General features: G+C 34.6%; 1 protein-coding gene across 1 annotated transcript in view; it reads left to right on the top strand.

The window, feature by feature from the left end:
* The window catches only part of LOC129053902 (protein FRG1B-like), a 255,490-nt gene extending 235,183 nt beyond the window's left edge, over positions 1 to 20,307 (top strand). The window contains exons 3-5 of the mRNA XM_063716807.1: positions 15,718 to 15,822; positions 19,011 to 19,102; positions 20,154 to 20,307. Of these exons, the coding sequence (XP_063572877.1) occupies positions 15,724 to 15,822; positions 19,011 to 19,102; positions 20,154 to 20,292 (330 nt within the window). The 5' untranslated portion in view covers positions 15,718 to 15,723 and the 3' untranslated portion in view covers positions 20,293 to 20,307. The remainder of the gene's footprint in view (positions 1 to 15,717; positions 15,823 to 19,010; positions 19,103 to 20,153) is intronic.
* The last annotated feature ends 742 nt before the right edge of the window (positions 20,308 to 21,049 follow it).

The following is a 21,049-nucleotide window of genomic DNA, read 5'->3' as shown; positions in this document are numbered from 1 at the left end:
AATTTTGTAATTTGTGGCAAATTGGTTAATATGTCTGAACTTCCATTTACTCATTAACAGATCAAATATCTTTGAACCTCCGTTTACACATTTATACTTTCAGACCATTTTTTATACCTTTAGAAGACGGTGAGGATTAAATGAGAGAACATATATGCAGTAAATAAATTGAGCCAAATGTGAGGAGGAGGTCGTAGTGGTAATTTATTAGCTCTTTAGGAGAAAAATACCTGTGCACTCATATCCCTGCTTCTTTTTTAACTGGCAGATTTGCCCGAGGTTGACTGTGCATACAAATATTGAGCATTTCCTCCTGGTCTCCGTGATAAACAGAGGTTTTGATATTTTTAGGCGAGATGGAAAGAAAGTATCAAGGAGTGAGCTGAAGCCACTGCCCTTGAGAAGCCTCTTGAGGAGTCTGGGATCATGAAGATGCCAGAATAAGTGACAGGTATATCCTGAATGAATGTGAGATTTTTAATGTGTGAATTTCCTGTGAGGAGTGGTGAGTTATCTTCTGAAAACTTTATGATGAAAATGCAGACAAGAGTGTCTTAAGATTATCGTAATGATCATAATTAATGCTTATATGGCACTTTCAGTGTGCCAAGAAATTGTTGTAGGCACTTTGCACATAAACTTTTTTCAAATCGCTCTTGGTTTTTTATTTTTTTATTGCGATGTAATTCATAATTATAAAATTCACCCTTTTGTACAGTCAGTGGTTTTTAGTATATATTCAAGAGGTTCACCACTGTCTAGTTGCTGAGCATTTTCGTCATCTCAGAAGGAAATCTCTTCCTACCCATTAAAGCAGTCACATCCCATCGTCTCCCTCTCCTAGTCCTTGGCAACCACTAGTCTGCTATCTATGTGAAATTGCCTATTCTGAATATTTCCTAAGAAATCATGCAACGTGTGGCCTTTTGTATATGGCTTCTTTCACTTATAACATTTTTGAGGTCCATCATTGTTGTAGCACTTGTTCCTTTTTATGGCTGCGTAGTAGTCCATTGTATGGATGTAATATTTTGTTCATCCATTCATCAGTTGATGAACATTTAGGTTGTTTCCCCTTTTTGACTATTGTGACTAATGCTAGTGTGAATATTCTTACGTAATATTTTTGTGGGCGTATGTTTTCATTTCCCTTGGGTATACATACTTAGGAGTAAAATTGCTGGGTCATATGGTAACTCTTTAACTTTTTGAGGAACCACAAACTGTTTCCTGTAGATCCTGCACCATTTTACATTTCCACCAGCAATGTGTGAAGATGCATATTACCTCTTAATTCTCACAATAGCCTTGAGAGTTAAGTTATTATCCTAATTTTTTAAGTGGGGAAACTGACTCCCAGAGAGATTCAGTACCTTTTCCAAAAATCGCAGAGCTAAGAAGTGACAGAATCAGGATTTAAAATCTGGCAGTGTGGCTCTACAATCTGCTTTGAACTTTAACATAATATGTACAAAGCCTGAAGCAAATTCTCAGTACTGTATTTAAGAGGGCATAGCAATGTAAGTCTTCCTAAATCAATAATGTAAAAACGAAACAGCTTAAAAGACTTCCAAGTTTCAATCTTACGATATTTATTTATCACACAAATCAATATACCTAAACTCATCTATATAAATTATGTCCTGTAGTAAGAAGAAAAAGAGCAAAGGTAAGAAGAGAAATAGAGAAGATGAAGAAACCCAGCTTGATATGGTTGGTGAGTCAGTTTTCAGTGCTCTATTCTGAAAAAAGTTAACATTTCTTGAGATCTCATTGAAAATATTTTCCTAATTAGAAATTTATGATGTATTCATATTTGTCTTAAAGTGCTTAAATATTACCTACAGTTGTAAATTCCATTTATTAGCACAGTAGATGCTACTGATGCCTTTACTTCATTGTCAGAACAGAGCACAGAAGAGAAGAATTACAACTCTCTGACTTAGTAGGCACCATTAGACTGCTTAATAGCCAGAGATTCTGATACATAATTTTAAAGGCTTAATGTAAATGTTATTCAACCAAATATATTTTACAAGTTATTTTCTTTGAACATGGATACATTTTAGTTATAGAAGTCAGTTGTCTCTTAAACGAAGTATCTTCACTGGAAAAATCATTATTTTGTCAACTCTAAAATGAATGAAAAATTTAAATAAAATATCAGGGTAGCCTGTTAATGATACTAGAAATAAACTGACCCAAAGACACTTAACCAGCCTATTTTCCATTTATTTGTTTCCATACCTTTTTTTCTCTTTTAAAACTTGGCAAGTTGCATTTTGAATCTTCATAAATTATGGTAGCTTAAAAAATATATAAAATATGGAATGGTATAAAGCTAATGTTCTGGAAGAATCATTGCTTTTGAAATGGCAAATCAACAATTCTAAAATTAGGGTAAATATCTAGGGTAGATATGTAGATGTGGAATTGCTGTGTCAAAGGATAGGTGAATGTTTAACTATGTAAGAAACTGCCAACAATTTTCTAAAGTGGTTGTGCCATTTTACCCTCCCACCAAGAATGAATTAGTGCTCCAGTTACATCCTTGCCAAGAGTTGATGGTGGTATCAGTCTTTTCTCCCAGTCTGAGTTTTACCTTTTCAGTTTCTTAATGGTGGTTTTCAGATGGACAGTTTTTTTTTTTTTTTTTTTTTTTTTGGAGATGGAGTCTCGCTCTGTCGCCCAGGCTGGAGGCCAGTGGCGTGATCTCGGTTCACTGCAAGCTCCACCTCCCAGGTTCATGCCATTCTCCTGCCTCAACCTCCCAAGTAGCTGGGACTACAGGCACCTGCCACCACGTCCAGCTAATTTTTTGTGTTTTTAGTAGCGACGGGGTTTCACCATGTTAGCCAGGATGGTCAGAAGCTTTTAATTTTTATAAAGCTTAGTTTATTTTTTTTTTCTTTTATGGTTACTGCCTTATCTCTTTGATCTAAGAGATCTTTGCTTACCCCAAAGTCAGGAAAATATTGCACATTGTCTTTTAGAGGCATCATAGTTTTAGTTTTTACATTAAATCTGTCATTAATCTCAAATTAATTTTTGGCATGGTGTGAGTCTGGTTTCAACATTTACCTTTTTTTTTTTTTTTAACATCTTGATAACCATTTATGCCAGCACCACTGGTGCTTCCTTTTTCCATTAATCCAGTTTCGTATCTTCATAAAAAATCAATTAGCTTTCTATGTATTGGTCTATTTCTGGACTCTCTTCTATCGATTGTCTGTTTTTTTGTTGGTATGTTTCTCTTGATTGCTATAATTTCATGAAGCCTTGAGATCAGGTAGTGTGAGACCTCCAACTTTGTACTTACTAACTATTAGTTTATTAATTTCTACATGGAAGTCTGTTGGATTTTCTCAGAGAGTTGTATTGATTCCAGATCATTTGGGGGAGAATCAACATCTTAATACTGGGCCTCAATATTTCATAATTTTCAACGTAGCAGTCTTGCATGCCTGTTTAAAAATTTATTCTTAAGTATTTTATAATTTTACACTACTGTCAATAGAACTTTTGAATTTGATTTTCCAGTTTTTTCCTGTTAGTACGTAGATCTACAATTGATTTTTGTATATTGACTTTGTAGTCTGATAATTCTGTTTCACTTATTACTTCTAGAGGTTTGTTTATATAGAAAACTAAGAAATTTGCAATTATGTTTCCTGTGACTATTGTTTTACTTCTTTCTTTCTAATCCTTATGTCTTGTCTTGCTTTTTATTGGTTTATTATACTGTTCAGGACTTCCATAATGTTGAACAGAAGTCACGAGAATGGGCATAATTGCATTGTTTCCAAGCTTAGGCAGAAAGCTTTCAGTAATCCACCATATGGTATGATGTCTGTAGGGTCTGCAGAGAAAACCTTTATCAAGATGAGGACATTCCTTTTAAACTTTGTTTCTTGGGAGTTTTTATCATAACGATGTTTAATGCTGTCAAATGCCTCATTCTGTATCTGTTGAGACGATTATACAATTTTCTTCATTCTGCCTATAAATTACATTGGTTTCATTTTCAACTTTTAAACCAACTTTACATCCCTGAGATAAACCCCACTTGATTTTGGTGCATTGTCCTTTGGGATATCGCTAGATTTGATTTCTAGGTTTTTTTTGTTTGTTTTTTGTTTTTTAAGATTTCTATATTGGTGTTGATGGGAGATATTGGACTTTTGTATCCTTTTCTTGTAATGTCTTTATTTGATTTTGGTGTCAAGGTGATATTGGGTGTCATAAAATTAGATGGAAAGTGCTGTCCTTCCCTGTTTTTGGAAATAGCTGTATAAGATGGGTATGATTTCTTCTTTACATGTTTGATAGGATTTACCAGTGAAGTCATCTGAACCTAGAGGGTTTTGTTTGGTTTGGTTTTAGTTTTTTGTGGGAGAATTAAGATTTTTTAAGAGATATTTTCAGATTTTTCTGTTGTCAATTTTGGTAATTTGTGTCTTTTAGGAAAATTTCCTTTCATCCAAGTTGTTGGATTTATTGGGATAAAATTGTTCAGAATATTCCTTTAATATCCTTTTAATGCCTGTAGAATCTAATCTGTATTGCAGTCTCTTCATATTGGTAATTTGTGTTTTTTCTGCTTTTTCCTGGATCAGTGAGTCTAGCTGGAGGTTTATCAATTCTTTATAAGATCACTTATTTTAGATCATTAATGATCTTTTAGTACAGGGGTATTCAATCTTTTAGCTTCCCTGGACCACAATGGAAGAAGAGCTGTCTTAGGCCACACATAGAATACACTAACGATAAGCTGATAAGCCAAAAAAAAAAAGAAAAAGCAAAAAAACTCATAATGTTTCAAGAAAGTTTATGAATTTATGTTGGGCTGCATTCAAATCTGGCCTGGGCCACATGCAGCCCTCAGGTTGGACAAGCCTGTTTCAGTATTACTTATTTTCTCTTTTTTTCATTTTCTATTTCATTTATTTTCAGTCTTTATTTTTCCTCCCTTTAACTTATTTTCAGTTTTCTTTGCTCTTGTTTTATTGCTTCTTAAGAAGGAAGTTAGATCTCTTCATTCCACTTTAGTTTTAGTTATAGTCAACACATTTTGCTTTCATTTTCATTCCATTCAAAATATCATCTAGTTTTCCTTGTGATTTTTCTTTTCATGGACACTTGAGTTATTTAAAAGTGTATTGATTTTAATTTCTACTACATACAGGTATTATAGGTATGTTATTGTTGCTGATTTCTATTTCATTCATAGTATAGTTGGAGAACATACTTTCTTAGTGAATTTCCATGTACACTTGAAAAGAATGTGTATTCTGCAGATATTGGTTCAGGGTTTTTTTTGTTTTTGTTTTTTTTTGTTTTTTGGAGATGAAGTCGCGCTCTGTTGCCCAGCAGGCTGGAGTGCAGTGGCACTATCTCGGCTCACTGCAGCCTCCGCCACCCAGGTTCAAGTGATTCTCCTGCCTCAGCCTCTGGAGGAGCTGGAATTACAGGCACCTACCACCACGCCTGGCTAATTTTTTAAATATTTTTAATAGAGGCGGGGTTTCACCACGTTGGCCAAGCTGGTCTCAAACTCCTGACCTCAGGCGATCTGCCTGCCTCGACCTCCCAAAGTGCTGGCATTATGGATGTGAACCGTGGCACCCGGCGGTTCAGTGTTCTTTAGATGTCAGTTAGATCAACTGGTGGAGCTTGTGACTATGCACATCTTCTGTGTCCTTACTGATTTTTTACTCATCCTACAATGTAGTGAGAGTGATGTTAAAATCTCAAGCTGTAATTCTAGATCTGTCTACTTGAGCAGTTTTTGCTTAAAGTATTTTGAAGCTGTCATGTGTACACATTTAGGATTGTTAAGTCTTCCTTATAAATTCAGTCTTTCATTTTCATAACATTTTAACCTTTATTTCTGTTAAATGTCTTGATGCCTAGTTAAATTATTTGACCACCCTTTTCCTCCTGTCAAGCCTGGGCCTTTGTTAGTTTGTGCTTATTTATTAGGTTTTTGCCTGTAGACTTAGACAGCGACTCTTACTCTAGGAAAGGCTCATCCTCATGGGCCTCTGTCACATGTTCTAGGTATACTTGGTGAGTTCTCACCACTCTGCTATGTCCCAAATTTGTGTGATCTCTGGCATCTCCAGTCAGCCCTCAAAAGCGCCAGCCACTCTGCATAGGCCTTGTGGAGCCTGTTTGCTGTATGCACTCCCCCCAGCCCTTGGCCCCAGACCTGCAGAGAACTTTTGCATACACTTTTGAGGCCTCACCTGTATGTAGTTCCCTCTTCTCCTGTACCTTATTCCATAAACTCCAAACATGTTAGCACTGCAAAACTCTCAGCTTAGTGACAGTGACATTGCCTCATTTTTGGAGGTCTCTACCTCTCTCTGTGTGGTCAAGAAACTGCCATTCGGCAGAAAACAGAAGTGTGTGTGAGATTTGCTTCCTGTGTTTTCCTGTTCTCAAATATCACAGTCCTGTTCTGCCTGTGTTCCAATCCCCGAAAACAGTTTTCTCAAATATTCTATTCAGTTTCAGTTTTCTCATTGGTCATCGTGGGAGGGCAAGTCCATCTCGGCTGGAAGAGGAAGTCCTTCTGCGACTTTTTCTCTTTGTCCTTCCACCTTCTTTTGCATTGTGGATTTTCTAAACTTGCCGTATAAGTAAGCATGTGTCTATTTGTGAAGGGAAAGAAAAAAACCTTTTAATTTTTTAAAGCTGTTCTGTTGGTTGCTCACAAGGATCTGAAGGGATTGGTAAATAGGATGAAAGAAATTCTGTCTTTCACCTGGAGAATACCATGTGTGACATTCATAAAAATGAGCATGTCTGTAAGCAAGGAGTTTCACTGAGCTCTGCTAGATTCAGAAGCAATTGAACTTACAACATTGTAGTTTGCAAAACACAGATTTGATTTACCCAGGAACTAAAGCTAAGTAAGCTATGGGTTAATAGAAGGTCTGTGAAGGGTACTTAGACTACAGTAAGATTGGGGAAGAAAATTCCATTTCCAAATCTAAGATATATCTTTCCTTTGTGCCAAGCAAATAATGAAGGCAGAGATTTAAAGGGGCCCTTAGCACAGAAGCACTGGGTTAGTCAGAAGGCGAGGTGAGCTGTCACACAGCCTTGATGCTAGAATGAGGGTGCCCTGGTAGTATCTTATCAGCCATGACAGTGGTGCATCAGGCCTTTTTTTTTTTTTTTTGAGACAGGCTCTTGCTTTGTTGCTCAGGCTGGAGTGCAGTGACATGATCATGGCTCAGTGCACACTCGACCTCGTAGGATCAAGCAATCCTCTCACCTCGGACTCCCGAGTATCTGGGACCACAGTCTTGTACCACCATACCCAGCAAATTTCTTAATTTTTTTTGTAAAGATGGGGGTCTCCTTTTGTTACCTTGGCTGATTTTGAACTCCTGGGCTTAAGTGATTCTCTTGCTTCCACCTCTCAAAGTGCTAGATTACAGGCATGCCAGACATATGTAAACATTCTAAACTATGTGAAAATATGTGTAAAGCTTTATTATGCGTTGTGAGACAACACAGCGGGAATATTTCACCATCTGCGTAAGGTTTAAAAGGAAATAACTTTAAGCATGTGTCTAAATAGCAAGTAATGTTTTAGAGCAGATTCTCTTAAATTCAGCTTGGGCGTCTGCAGCATATACACAGCTTGAGCAGTAACCTGACATAGAGACAGGCAACTTCAGTGCCCACTGTTCTTAGGATCCACTGCTTTTTCACAGCTAAAACCCCCGAGTGGCACTGTTAAGTATTATGTTATGTTACTTTAGTCGTTAAACATATAAGCATACCTCCAAAGGTTGAATGTAGGCCACTTGCAGAAAGTAGGCAGAATGCTCACATTTAATTCTTGATGATACTGTGTTTAGCTTTCTTATTCTTTGAAATCTCATTGAGAAAAAATGCTGGCATCTGCTCAAAGTAATTTCTTTTACAGTTGACAATATTATAAGTAATGTTATTGTATCATTTCCCTACTTGGACAGAGTGTGAAAATTTTGAGGAGCTTGTCTGCCAGAAATTTCTTCTTCATTTGCAAAACATTAATGAGATATTATATTTAAATGATTTTATTTAATATTAAGTGTACTTGGTGAATGTGTCATAGAACATACAAACTAAAACTAATTTAAAATTATTAACTATTACATTTATAAGAAAGACTTGCTAATCATAACACTGTTCATAATGATTCTGAATAAAGCATTATTTCTTTTACTGAGAACAGTTGCAGCTATAACTCAATCATCTAAATTGTCATTAGTTTTATTGCTTTCTAATCGTCTTTAGCTGAAATTTTAATTTTGATTAATGTTCTTTTTCTCCATTGGTTTTGTGTGTGTGTGGAGGTAAAATACACAGAATATAGAATTTGCCAGTTTTTCTATTTTTACGTATACACTTCAGTGGCATTTAAATGCATGCACCATTTTACCTTCCCACCAGCATTGCAGAGGGTTTCAGTTTCTCCACATCCTGCCCGTCATTTGTTTTTCTGGTTTTCTTGGTTTCTGTTTTTTGTTTTTTGTTTGTTTTGATAATAGCATTCTAATGGGTGTGAAGTGGTATTGCATTATGGTTTTGATTTATATTTCCCTAGTGACTAGTGATGTTGAGCATCTTTTCGAGTGCTTATTGTCCATTTGTATATCATCTTTGGAGCAATGTCCGTGTATATCCTTTGCCCAGTTTTGAATTGTGTTGTTTGTCTTTTTGGAGTTCTCCATATAGTCTGGACATTAATTCATTATAATGTATGTAGTTTACAAATATTTTCTTCATTCTCTGGGTTGCTTTTTACTCTGTTGACAGTGGTTCTTGATGCACAAAAGTTTTTAATTCTGATGAAGTCCAGTTTGTCTATGTTTTCTTTTGTTGCCTGTGCCTTTGATGTTCTATATAAGAAATCATTGCCAAATTCATTGTCGTGAAGCTTTTCCCATTTTCTTCTAAAAGTTTTCTAACTTTAGCTCTTACATTTAGGTCTTTGGCCTATTTTAAGTTACCTTTTGTATTTGGTGTTAGATAAGGGTCCAACTTCACTTTAGCTAAAATTTTATGTATTTTAAAATTGATTATGAAAAGCATGAAATGTTTAGTTGAATAGAGAATTTTGTGCAGTGGAATTAACTGAATCTTTAAAACCTTTTTATTATGGAAATATCCAAACTAACCCATACATAGAAGAATATAATGAGTCCCCATGTGCCCAGGCCCCAGCATTAATTATCAATATTTTGCCAATCTCATTTCATTTACTTAATCACCCACACTCACATTTTTTTCCTGGAAAATTTTAAGTAAAATCACAGATATTATGTCATTTTACCCATAAGTACATAAATGTACATTTCTTAACGTGATATGTATTTCTCTCATCACCTGTTTTGTTCTTTATTTTTATACATTATACTATGTCATTATCAGACCTTGTAAAATTAACAAGAATTCCTTAATATGTCATATCCAGTTGATGATTGGCTCATTTCTACTCTAGTTAAAGTACAATTTAGGAGGAGGTTTGAGGATAATTTTTAACATTAAGGTATAAACTTTTATAACAACCGTTAAAATAATTTTTGCTAGAGTCTAACATTTCTATTGGCAAATTGGAAATTAGTATACATAGACACAGATTCTGCTCGTTTTGCTTTCAATCTAAAACCATAGTTAAGATTACTGGCCGGGCGCCGTGGCTCACACCTGTAATCCCAGCACTTTGGGAGGCAGAGGCGGGTGGATCACGAGGTCAGGAGTTCAAGACCATCCTGGCCAATGTGGTGAAACCCCGTCTCTACTGAAAATACAAAAAAAATTATTCGGGCATTGTGGCAGGCTCTTGTAACCCCAGCTACTCGGGAAGCTGAGGCAGAGAATTGTTTGAACCCGGGAGGCAGAGGTAGCAATAAGCCAAGATCACGTCACTGCACTCCAGCCTGGGTGAAAGACTGAGACTCCGTCTCAAAAAAAAAAAAAAAAAAGATTACTATGCTAGAAAGTCTTCCTGTAGAGGCATTTTTAAGAAACATTATGATAGGCATTGCCTCTGGAAAGCAGACATGAACAGATGGCCGGGGTCTATCATGAGAGAGACCGTTCTCCATATATCAATTTGTATCTTTTACATTTTGTCTTTTGTTTTGGTCTTTTTTTGAGACGGGACCTTGCTCTGTCACTCAGGCTAGAGTGCAGTGGCGTGATCATAGCTCACTCTAACCTTGAACTCCTGGGCTGAAGTGATTCTCTTTCCCAGCTCCCCGAGTAGCTGGGATTACAGGCATGCAACCCCATGGTTGGCTGTATGTTGCTATTTTGTATTTTAAAAACCTAATTCTGACTGTGCTGGTAGTTGCATGAATCTGTGCACATACATGCAAACATACACGTGTAAAACTGGTGAAATCTGAATAAGCTTCATGGATTATATCAATGTCAGTTTCCTGATTCTAACAGTGTATGATACTTATACAAGATGTCATCATTGAGACAAAGCGAGTAAAGGATATGTGAGATCTTTGTATGATCTCTTACGATTGAAAATAAAAAGTTTTTAAAACTAAGTTATAATAACAAAGAACTCTGTGTCAAAACTAAAATATAAATTTGAAATGCAATTTTATTTTTTAGGAATCTGGTGGACAGTAAAAAACTTTGGCAAAATTTCAGGAACCATAGCCATTGAAATGGATGAGGGAACCTATATACTAGCACTCGACAATGGTCTTTTTACCCTGGGAGCTCCATGCAAAGAAGCTTTGTGTCTGGAAGGGAAGATCCTGCCACAAGTGTAGATTTTAGGGCATTCATTCACTTAGGCCAAACTCTAACTAGTCTCAAACATTTTCCAAAGGAATGGAACCATTGCATTTGACTCTTCCATTTTTTTTTTTTAATTCCTTAATATTTACCAGCCATTGGCAAGTCCCTCTTTCTAATATAAGCATTTGAAAACATTCCGTGTAGTTCCAGAAGAGTATCTTTGGAAATCAAAACAACATGAATAATTAAAATAGTAAGTGGAAAGAAAAAAGAAAACATATTTGAGTCAAACATGTTTGAATTTCTTTTTTATTCAGACCTGTTACCAAAACTAACCTGGGTGCATTTAACAATTTAAATATTCCTCATTTTCTTTAGTCCATTAGAGGAAGTACTAATGAGATACAAAGTAATTAGAAGATAAAAAGCAGTATCATTTGGTCAGCAAGGCCATCCATTGAATAAATGAAAGCATTTAGCTTTTTAAATAAGTGCTTATTTATGACTGTATTTTAAAACATAAAGAGAAGCTATCTCGAAAGTTATTAAATAAGCATTAATCACCCTGTCTTACTCAGTGTATAAAATTAACAGTGTAGTTAAAAGAAGGTAAAATAGATCTTGATTCTAAAGATACAGTATTACAGTGACATCAGTATATCTGAATATTCTTACATTTAATTGCAGAAGGAAATAACCACATTTTTTAAAGCAAAATAATGTCTTTATATTTATAGCAAATGTCAAATTTATTTTCAAATGTTTTTTCTCCAATAACTGATGAGGACCTTAGTCCTCCAGAGCAGTTTATGGCTGTCAAATTATCTGATTCCCAGGTGAGCTTATGTTGTAATATAATTAGTAACTAGTTATTTTAAAAATTTAATTGTATTCATTAAAAATTTTAGTATCTGTCTTAAGCCCATGGTAATTTTGATATAAAAAACAAAATAGCTTTTTTGAAAAGTAAATTTTGTGATCTACTTTTAGTGGAATTCCTATCAATATATAATGCTAGGCTGGAAAAAAGATATGTAAGTTAAAAAATGAAGATTAATAATTTCTCCCACCAAATAAGATAGTTTAAAAAATAAATCAAATAGTACAAAACCTGTTTCATTGTTGCTATGATATTTAAACTCACTGTTTGGAAGTCTAAAGACAAACAGGAAGACTAAAAAAAGGAATATTGTTGAAACCAGCAGAGAATGTTACAGCATCGTAACGACCAAAAGAATATTTTTACTCACTATTTTTACAGTCATTTTATAAAATAACCTCTTTTATTCTCACTTTGTGCAGAAGTATAGAATGATTCTTTGGGTAAAAGATACTGAAAGTGAATTTACATATTTTAGTAATTGGTTATATCAACACAATAATGATTTCCGTTATATAATCATTAACGTATGAAGGAGTAAAAGTCAATTCTGGCATCCGAGGAGATTCTTGGTAAGGTGAAAGAAATGATAATTTAAAAAAATCACATTAAGATGATTATTTCTCTAGTTTCTTTGAAAGTCTGATAAGTAGGGTGAAAGACAAAGAATAAAAGCAGAGGAAGAAAAAATTCAATAGTTTTAAACTGCTTTACAATTATAAACAAAAAAGGATTATAAAGAAAATTAACTGACAAATGAGGAAAATATTTGCAACAACCTTAATAGGCAGTGAGTTTTTACTCTTCATATGTATCTTGTATAGAATTCATAGCACTGAAGACCCCAGTAGAAAAATTGCGAACAATCAGATCTGAATAGAAAAATGGACAAGGGACATTACCAGATAAACTAAAAACTAAAAAGGAAAGGGAAAGAAAAACAATTGTTATTCTAGTTAACTACTAAAATGCAAATTAATAGGATACTGTTTTTTTTCCATATCAGGTTTTCAAGTATTTTTTTAGAGTCATAATGTTTAAAAAAAAATCCATAAGACAAAACATACTCTGTTAATTTGAGGTAAGAATGTAAATGGAAGCAGCATTTTCTGGAAAACAGTTTGATGACATAAGAATTTTATAGTTTATACCCTTCGATCCAATTATTTCTGGGAATTTTTTCTAAGGATAAATCAGTTTTATATACAGAATAGATGTAAATAGAACTATTTATGATAAGCTAAAAAGTAAGTTTTAGTAATGTATTATTGAACTTTATAACTAAAGAGGTATAATTGAAGAATGATGAATTTTGAAGTTATTTGTTACATGATATATAAGGTACAATGTTTATTTTAAAAAAGCAAAATACAAAACTAAATTTAAAACTGCGCACACCACCATGCCCAGCTAACTTTTTAAATTTTTTGTAGAGATAGAGTCTCACTCTGTTGTCCAGGCTGATCTTGAACTTCTTGCCTCAAGCAGTTCTCCCATTGGCTTCCCAAAGCACAGAGATTACAGGAGTGAGTCACCACTCAGCCACATGCATCTTTTGAAGACTTGGAATATGTCCAGTCTGAAATTTTAGATATGTACACACCCACACACATACACATGTCCTGTTTTGATGTTCTATAATTAATTTTCTCTCAGTTTTTAACTTTTATCTATCTTATTAATGTATAGAATTGCCCTGAAATCTGCCTATGGAAAATATCTTGGTGTAAATTCAGATGAATTTGTTGTTGAGCGTTCAGATGCAATTGAACCAAGAGAACAGGGGGAACCAGTCTTTCAAAATGTAAGTGCTGTTATTGTTTATAAAATCTTCCTGTCAGTTTAACAGAAAGTCTGTAACAGTCAATCGTAATATATTTAAAAAGAAAAAGTAGGATGCAATAGTATAATATATTAAACTGGAATAAATCAGTAAGGACATAGAGCCTTAAAGAGATCTCAAAATATAGTGCAACAAAAATAGCATTAGTACTTTTGCCCACAATTATTTCTGTATACCCTTAGTTCCTAGATATTGATCTCACTACCATTGAAGAACCAGTCAATTTTAGGTCTCAGAGTAGGAAAACAGAATAGTTCCTAAGTATCTTCTTTGTAGCAGAAATCATGGATGCTTTCAGAAACATTACAGACTGTAAGCGAACTGTGGAGCCAGCTAAGACCAAGTTGTGACAATTTGCGTATCAAATATAAATAATTATACTTCATTGAAGTAAATTATCTCTAAAAGACTTTCAGTTCATAAGCTAATAGTTTATGAAAAGATAGTTTTAATATAAGAAGAAAAAAGATAATATACTAATTCTTAATTTTAGTAAGTAGACAGTTGTAGTATATGGATGTTTTGTTAAATCTTTGTTGATACAGAATACATAAATTCCCTTTTCTGTTTGTGTGAGAAGTAAAGATTGAACAAAAATATGTGAGTGCTAAACTGTCTTTAAAAAGTAGATAACTATATCAGAAACAGTAAGGAACAGTGGGCACCACACAGAACAAGCATATAGAAGATAAGCTCAGCCTTTGAGTAGCAGCTTTGGTAGTATACAATAATGAACTGAAAATAGGAAGTCAGCAGTGTTTTCTAAGATGACAGATTAAACAAACATCCTACCAGAAAGAGGTAATCACTTAGACTAAGTTCCTCATCCCCTAGGATAAAATCTTGTCAGTGACTTGAAAACTATTTTGACCTAATCCATTGAGAAATGCATTTTTACATTGCAGCCCAGCACACACATATGTATAACTGAAGCAAGAGTTGTACTTAACAATACTTACTTATCCATGTGTTATGCACCTTGATATTTCTTATTCTCTTTTACCCCTTCCTCTGTGTGTCTGTGTGTATTCCTTTTCCCCCCCACCCACCCAATACCGTTCAGGAAACACTACATTGATTTCATTACCTGTAATGTGTTGTAACCGCTTTGAGGTGATCCTACTAGTTATGATGAGATACTTCTAATAAAAGTTACACCAGTAGAAAATGCCAATATTTCATAAGGCCAGGGTGATGACTTAGATAGTACTAATAATACAACACTTTAGGAAAGTTCATTTCATTTTATTTTTAGGAAGGACACTAGGTTTCAAAAATTTAAATATAAATGAAAGAGGGTCTTAAAACTCTATTGCAAAAAGGACTCAGCTGAATAATCTGTGGCACAGGTTTAAATCGCCTGGACCACACCATGCGATGTGAACCGCCATGTTCCAGGGCTCACCAGGAGCCATCCAGATGAGAGACCACCCAGCCCTTGTGACTTGACTAAGATATTAAATCCATGTTATCAGCACGTTTTTAACTGGATGTGATATAAGGTTAACATATTTTGTAATCATTGTATTTATAAATATTTTGTCTAAATGTTATGGTATTCCAAGTTTTCCAAAAGAATCAATGAAATACAAGATATAAATAAACATTTTGTTACAGGAGTTAAGCTAACCAAATTTATAACCCAGATTTAGATACACAAGAAAATCAGTTTTTAAAGTTTTGTTTAATAGCAGTGTAATACATCAAACATTAAACAACTAAAAAAGTATATGAATATTTATTTTCACACACAAAAGTCCCTCAGACATTGATTCTTAAATTCAAAACACCAAAGGCATTGTATATACCTTTTCATGTTCTCTAATTCTGAAGAAAATAAATTTTACTTAAAATGCTAATATTTGAATAAAGTATGCATTCATAATTATGTTCTTGTCTTTAAAGTTAATTTTTCAAACAGAACTAAACAGTTTTATCTTCAGTAGATCTTTTAGAAAGGAAGCAATCCTACCTCATCTACTTAGAATTTAGTCCTACTAGGAAGATACACTACAAATGTCTATTGTGGTAATCTTTGAATAGTAAAATGAAAGGTGATTTTGGTTTCCTTTTCTATATGTTCTTGTATTATATTTTCCACGTTCCTCTCTTAAGTTCTTTTCTGTGATTTTTAAATCAGGGAGGAAAAATTAATTCAGTCTAAACACTTAATGTTTCTTCTAGAAGAAGTATCCTCATGGCTATTTTGTTATTTTGTTTCACTTAGGGGAAAATGGCTTTATTGGCCTCAAACAGCTGCTTTATTAGATGCAATGAAGCAGGAGACATAGAAGCAAAAAGTAAAACAGCAGGAGAAGAAGAAATGATCAAGGTAATGATGACATTTTATACGGATGACTGCATTCACACATGCGATGTGACTGTATCTCTTTAAAATGTTAAATCATCATTTACTGTCACTTTTAAGATTTAGTTAATAGCTTTTTGTAATGTGCTGTTTCAAATAGACTCATTTTTAATTATAAATCCCATAGTGGATGGCTTGTTTATACAATGTGGTAGAGAAATCAGTGCATCTAGGAGCTACCTTGCCATTATCTCCATGGATTAGTATCTTTTTCTGGTAGTTCCACGTGCTCTTTTTAAGCTTTCATTTTCTTGTTTTCTTGCTTGTATTTTAAAATCTAATTTTTAAAATAGATAACATGTACATGTGATCCAACATTTTTAAATAAAAGCATATGAAGATGAAGACATATGCCTGCCATGCATCTTACTCACCTGTGTCCCAGCTCCTGTTCCTCTTTCCCTTTGTTTTGCTTTTTTATAGCCTCCTAAAATTTCTTTATAAACATATGAATACATTTATAATTTTCAACTTTTTTACACTAAAGGCAGCCTCCTTTATAGTCTTCTCAGCTTTTGATTATTTTTTTCCTTAAAATGGTATCTTGGAGAGTTTTCTACTATTATTTTGAATGTACAAAATTTTCTCTCTTTCTTGCTTTTCTTCTCTTTCTCTCTCTCTCTTTTTTAACAGCCACATAATATTCCATTTTAGGGAGTTACCTTAATTTATGTAGTCTTTTATAGATGGAAATTTAGGCTGTTTCCAGTCTTTTGCTCTTATTAACAGTGCTGCAGTACGTAACATTGAATGTGCATCAATTTGTAGATGTGCGGGTGGACCTGAAGATAAATTTCCAGAAGCAGAATTACCAGGTCGGGGTATATGCGTTTGTATTTATGTAATGCTTGAGCTTCTGTAATGATAATCACTCTATGAAACAAAAAAACATAGCAGAAATTCTGGGGCCTTAGCCCTTACATTTTAAAAATATTTGTATTAATAGTACCTGTCTTCTTTGCATTAGGAGAAACATGAATCACATAAAACATGATTTTTATTTTATTTTAAAATGTGTGTGCCTCACTAAGCTGGAAATAAAATTTCCTTATTCCAGGCTAAATTCCCTCATCTGTAGTCAGATGCGTTATCCATTTCACCAGTGACCTGTGCCCTCCCTAATCCTACTGTTTGTTTTACATCATTGTAAAAGTTAAACAGACATCTTCATATCAAGGTGAAATTCTAAATAATACTGTTAATATAACCTAGATAAATCAGGTAGTTAACTGGAATTTGATAAAAACATTTAAGGCTTAATTTCTTAGACTCACAAAAGCCACTGATCTTTAATGATAAACGTATACCAGGATGTGTCTAAAGAATAACTCCCCACTTCTTGACACATGGTTTTTCTGTGTCTTGGCATTCCAACGCAGTACTGAGCATCGTGAACCTTGCTTTGTTTGTCTCTGTTGGGAATCACAAGTTGCATCCAGTCTGTCCCAGATTTGCTGGCATTGTGGGGGCCAGAGTGGAAGGCTCTAAGAGAGGGGGCAAATGTCTTTTCTAAAATGCCCTTCATTCTTATAATTAGAGCATAAAAAATTATGTTACATTTTCTCTACTGCCAGTGTAATTTAAAAGCATCTCTCAATTCTCTGTATGTGCTTCATGTTAGATTTCCGGTCATATGTTTGATTTTCTTTTTAGAATAGATTTGATTTCAGATAATTTCAAATCTAAAGCTCAAACAATTTCAATCTAAAATGTAGATATTTTCTTACAGTTAGAGAAGTGAAATGCTATATTTTTTCAATGCATGCATCTGGCACATGTGTTGTAGTCTTGAATTTCCATAATGCTCCTGTCAGGTGGATGTGAGCTCAGCCTTACAGACAGGAAGACAGCCTCTGACCCTCCTTACATCCTCGTGGTTTTTGTCAGTCAGTTCATGGAAATCACTGTGATTTCAAGGTGTGGTAAGACAGGATGTGTACCCAGGCTCAGCTGACTCCAGAGGCCACTCTCAGTATTTCATAGCACATTGCTTCTCAGGAAACAGGTCATTGAGGAAATGCAGATGGGTTTGTGACTTGCATTTAATTTAATTGATTTATATTTTATTGTATCATTTTTAATTTTTTTTCATCTGGATATCATCACAAACGTGTTATTGAAGGCAACAATTGCAAACATATGCAGTGCTGTTCACTTATACAAAGACACAAAGATACACAAAGATTGCATTTTTCACTATTTAAAGCAATTTTCAGATGAAATACAAAGTTTTCTGGGTCTCTTTGGTTAGTCAATTACTTGGAAGCTCTGAACAGTGATTATTTTGGACTCTTTTCATACCATTTAATTGCAGGCTGTCCTAATTAATCTCTGTCAGCCCTTCACCTTTAGGACCTTGCCTTATCTACCAGAACACAGATCTCTCCTACTAAAGGTAGCATTGTGTTACAGGCCCTAGCAGGGAATGTTTTGAGGTCTGGGACCCCTCAAATCAAAACTGTCACCAAGATGTCATAGGCACAAACATGTTATTTGTCATCACTTTCTAAGCAGCTCTGAAACTGGACTCTGGCCACAGAGATCCCTTAGGAGACATGAATCCTTACCATTGCCCATTGCCTGTTCTGTGGGTGATCCTAATTGTTGAATGCAGATTAATTAACTTATGACATGTGATAGTAAACATCTATCCAACTTAGGAGGACATAAGAAGCTACTAAAAGAGGTGGGTTCCAATTAATTAAAAGCAAGTTGTGTAATGTTAAAAGTTTTAATAGTTTGGTAATAGCCTGTGCAATGTAAAATAGCTATTGAGCTTTCAATCTGATCAAATGACACTTGTCTACTAGGGATAATTTGATCCTAGTGTATTCACTTGGAGGACAAAATTAAATTAATGATTGCCTTATTGCCTAGCAGGATCTGATGTATAAAATGTTTCTGAAATAATTTTGTCTGTAGTGTTTCTGACACAAGGGCTGAGGAGGAAGCATGTGATAGCACTTACTCATATAGATTATATATATGAAGTAAAAACACATAGCCAGAACCAGTCTTTTTCTGAATATTGTTGCTCAGTTAATTTTTTCTTCTGCATAGGAAATCATCTCGAATGTTCTTATGTGATATGTAAAGTGGGGAAGGTGGAAGATAAACATATAACCCATTGGATTCTCTTTTCCAATATCTAGATTAGATACTGCGCTGAAAGAGAAACCAAGAAAAAAGATGACATTCCAGAAGAAGACAAAGGAAATGTAAAACAATGTGAAATCAATTATGTGTATGTATGCTTTTCCTTTTAGACCTACAGATTTGACAGTGAAGTGCTTCTCAAAGTGCTTTCAAAATAAATTACCTAATTAGCTGGGGATGGTGGTGCATGCCTGTAGGCCCAGCTACTTGGGAGGCTGAGACAGGAGGATTGTTTGAGCCCAGGAGTTCAAGGCTGCAGTAAGCTCTGATCACCACTGCATTCCAGCCTGGGTGACAGAGCAAGACCCTGTCTGAAAAAATGAAAACTGATGGAAAAGAAGAGGCAACACAATGTAGCCTCTAGGACAGAGCACTGAGCTAAAGGCTTTTTTTTCTTGAGGGTTCAGTTTTCCTAATCATCCTAGCACATTATTAATATTTATTACTCTTCCTAAGTAGATAAGTAATGTCCTAGAATTACAACACAGAAAAACAGAGATGTTTAGCTGTGAGTGTACAAGTATAAATCAATTAAGTGCCAGATTTTGATAATCACCAGCCGCTCATTCAAGTCGTATGTTCCAAAGTTACTCTTACCCTTTTTTTACATTACTTGATAAAGGCAATATTTAATTACATATTTCCTGTAAACTAGCTGGTAGAGTTCATACATAAAGTCAGTAAATAATGTTAAGAATTTTTTTCCAGCTGAGCAAATGAATATGTGTGTAGTTGTAAGAAATCAAGAAGAGGTTATAAAATATAATCAGGATGTGGACTCTAAAACAGAATAACCTCTATGTCCTGTAACTTTTATCACTTGTAATAATACAGCATTCTCACCCTGTTAAATGGAAATTTAGAGCACCATTAAATTCTGGAATAATTAAAATTGCTATTTGGATTGAAAAAGCCCTTAGACAACATTTATTGAATATTAGGAAATAACTTTTATAAGATTAGAATCCATTTTTTATAGAAACCAAATTTAAAAGTATACATATTTTAATATAAGTGTTGTGGTAACACAGTAACCAAAATTGAGCAGATATTTTTAAAGCTTTTTATATTTATTAGCAGTTGAATATATATGGCATGTTTTACATAGATTAATTTTACTATTTTTCTTTTTTTAACAGGAGAGCCAAATTGAAACCGACAGATACTGCAAATGACTGGGACTTTTGTTTCTGCCTTATCTTTTTGTGTTTTTTTCTGAATAAAATATTCAGAGGAAATGCTTTTACAGAGTTCTTGAGTTGTGAAATTGTTTTTTAGCTAGTAGCTAGTTTAACCAGGATTAAGCAAGTTTAATCAGGATTATTCATGGATGTACTTTTTAGCTAACTATAGTTTTTCATATGGAAATGAAACTTACAGTACACACTTAAAATACCACAGAATTTTTTTCTGGATTTCCTGTCCTGAAGCATGAAGTGTACTAGAAACCAATTCTTCCCACGCTACTTGTGGAATCTTTCTTACTGGATCATAATCTTACTTTACTTTATACAATAGATGCTTAATCAGTGCCTCTAATAGGAAGTGAGAAACTCCCATTCCAATCAACAAGGCTTTGATTCTACCTCCTAAGTACTACCCAGATCACAATCCAAATATCAGAACTAGGGGGCTGGGCAGAGAGGAAAAATCATCTATTAGGGAGTGGGACAGAAATTGGAAACATTACAAAGAAGCAAGTGGGCTCAGGACAGAGGCGAGAGTAGTACCGGGGAAAATCCCTACTGAGGACAGGTTTGCCACAGTGGATATGTATGTGATGCTTTTGTCCTCGTGGGCTGGAATGGAAGGTAATAAAGAAATTCAGATGCTACGTGTTGCTTAGGTCTGCTTTGTTGAAGCCTGTCTCTTTCAGAGTTCCTAAACACAATATTCCCGTGGCATCTAATCCCAGTGAGAGCTCCAAATCTAGGCCGTGTATCAGATGCCACGGGAAATTCTGCCTCAGGACTGAGGTTGGTTCAAGCATCTGGATGATGTCAAAAGTCCACATTGTGTGCTGGCCTAACCTGAA

The sequence above is a fragment of the Pongo abelii genome, chromosome 17 (assembly GCF_028885655.2).
Source record: "Pongo abelii isolate AG06213 chromosome 17, NHGRI_mPonAbe1-v2.0_pri, whole genome shotgun sequence".
In the NCBI taxonomy this organism is placed as follows: domain Eukaryota; kingdom Metazoa; phylum Chordata; class Mammalia; order Primates; family Hominidae; genus Pongo; species Pongo abelii.
The sequence above is the reverse complement of the archived record's forward strand: the minus strand, read 5'-3'. Positions and strand labels throughout refer to the sequence as shown.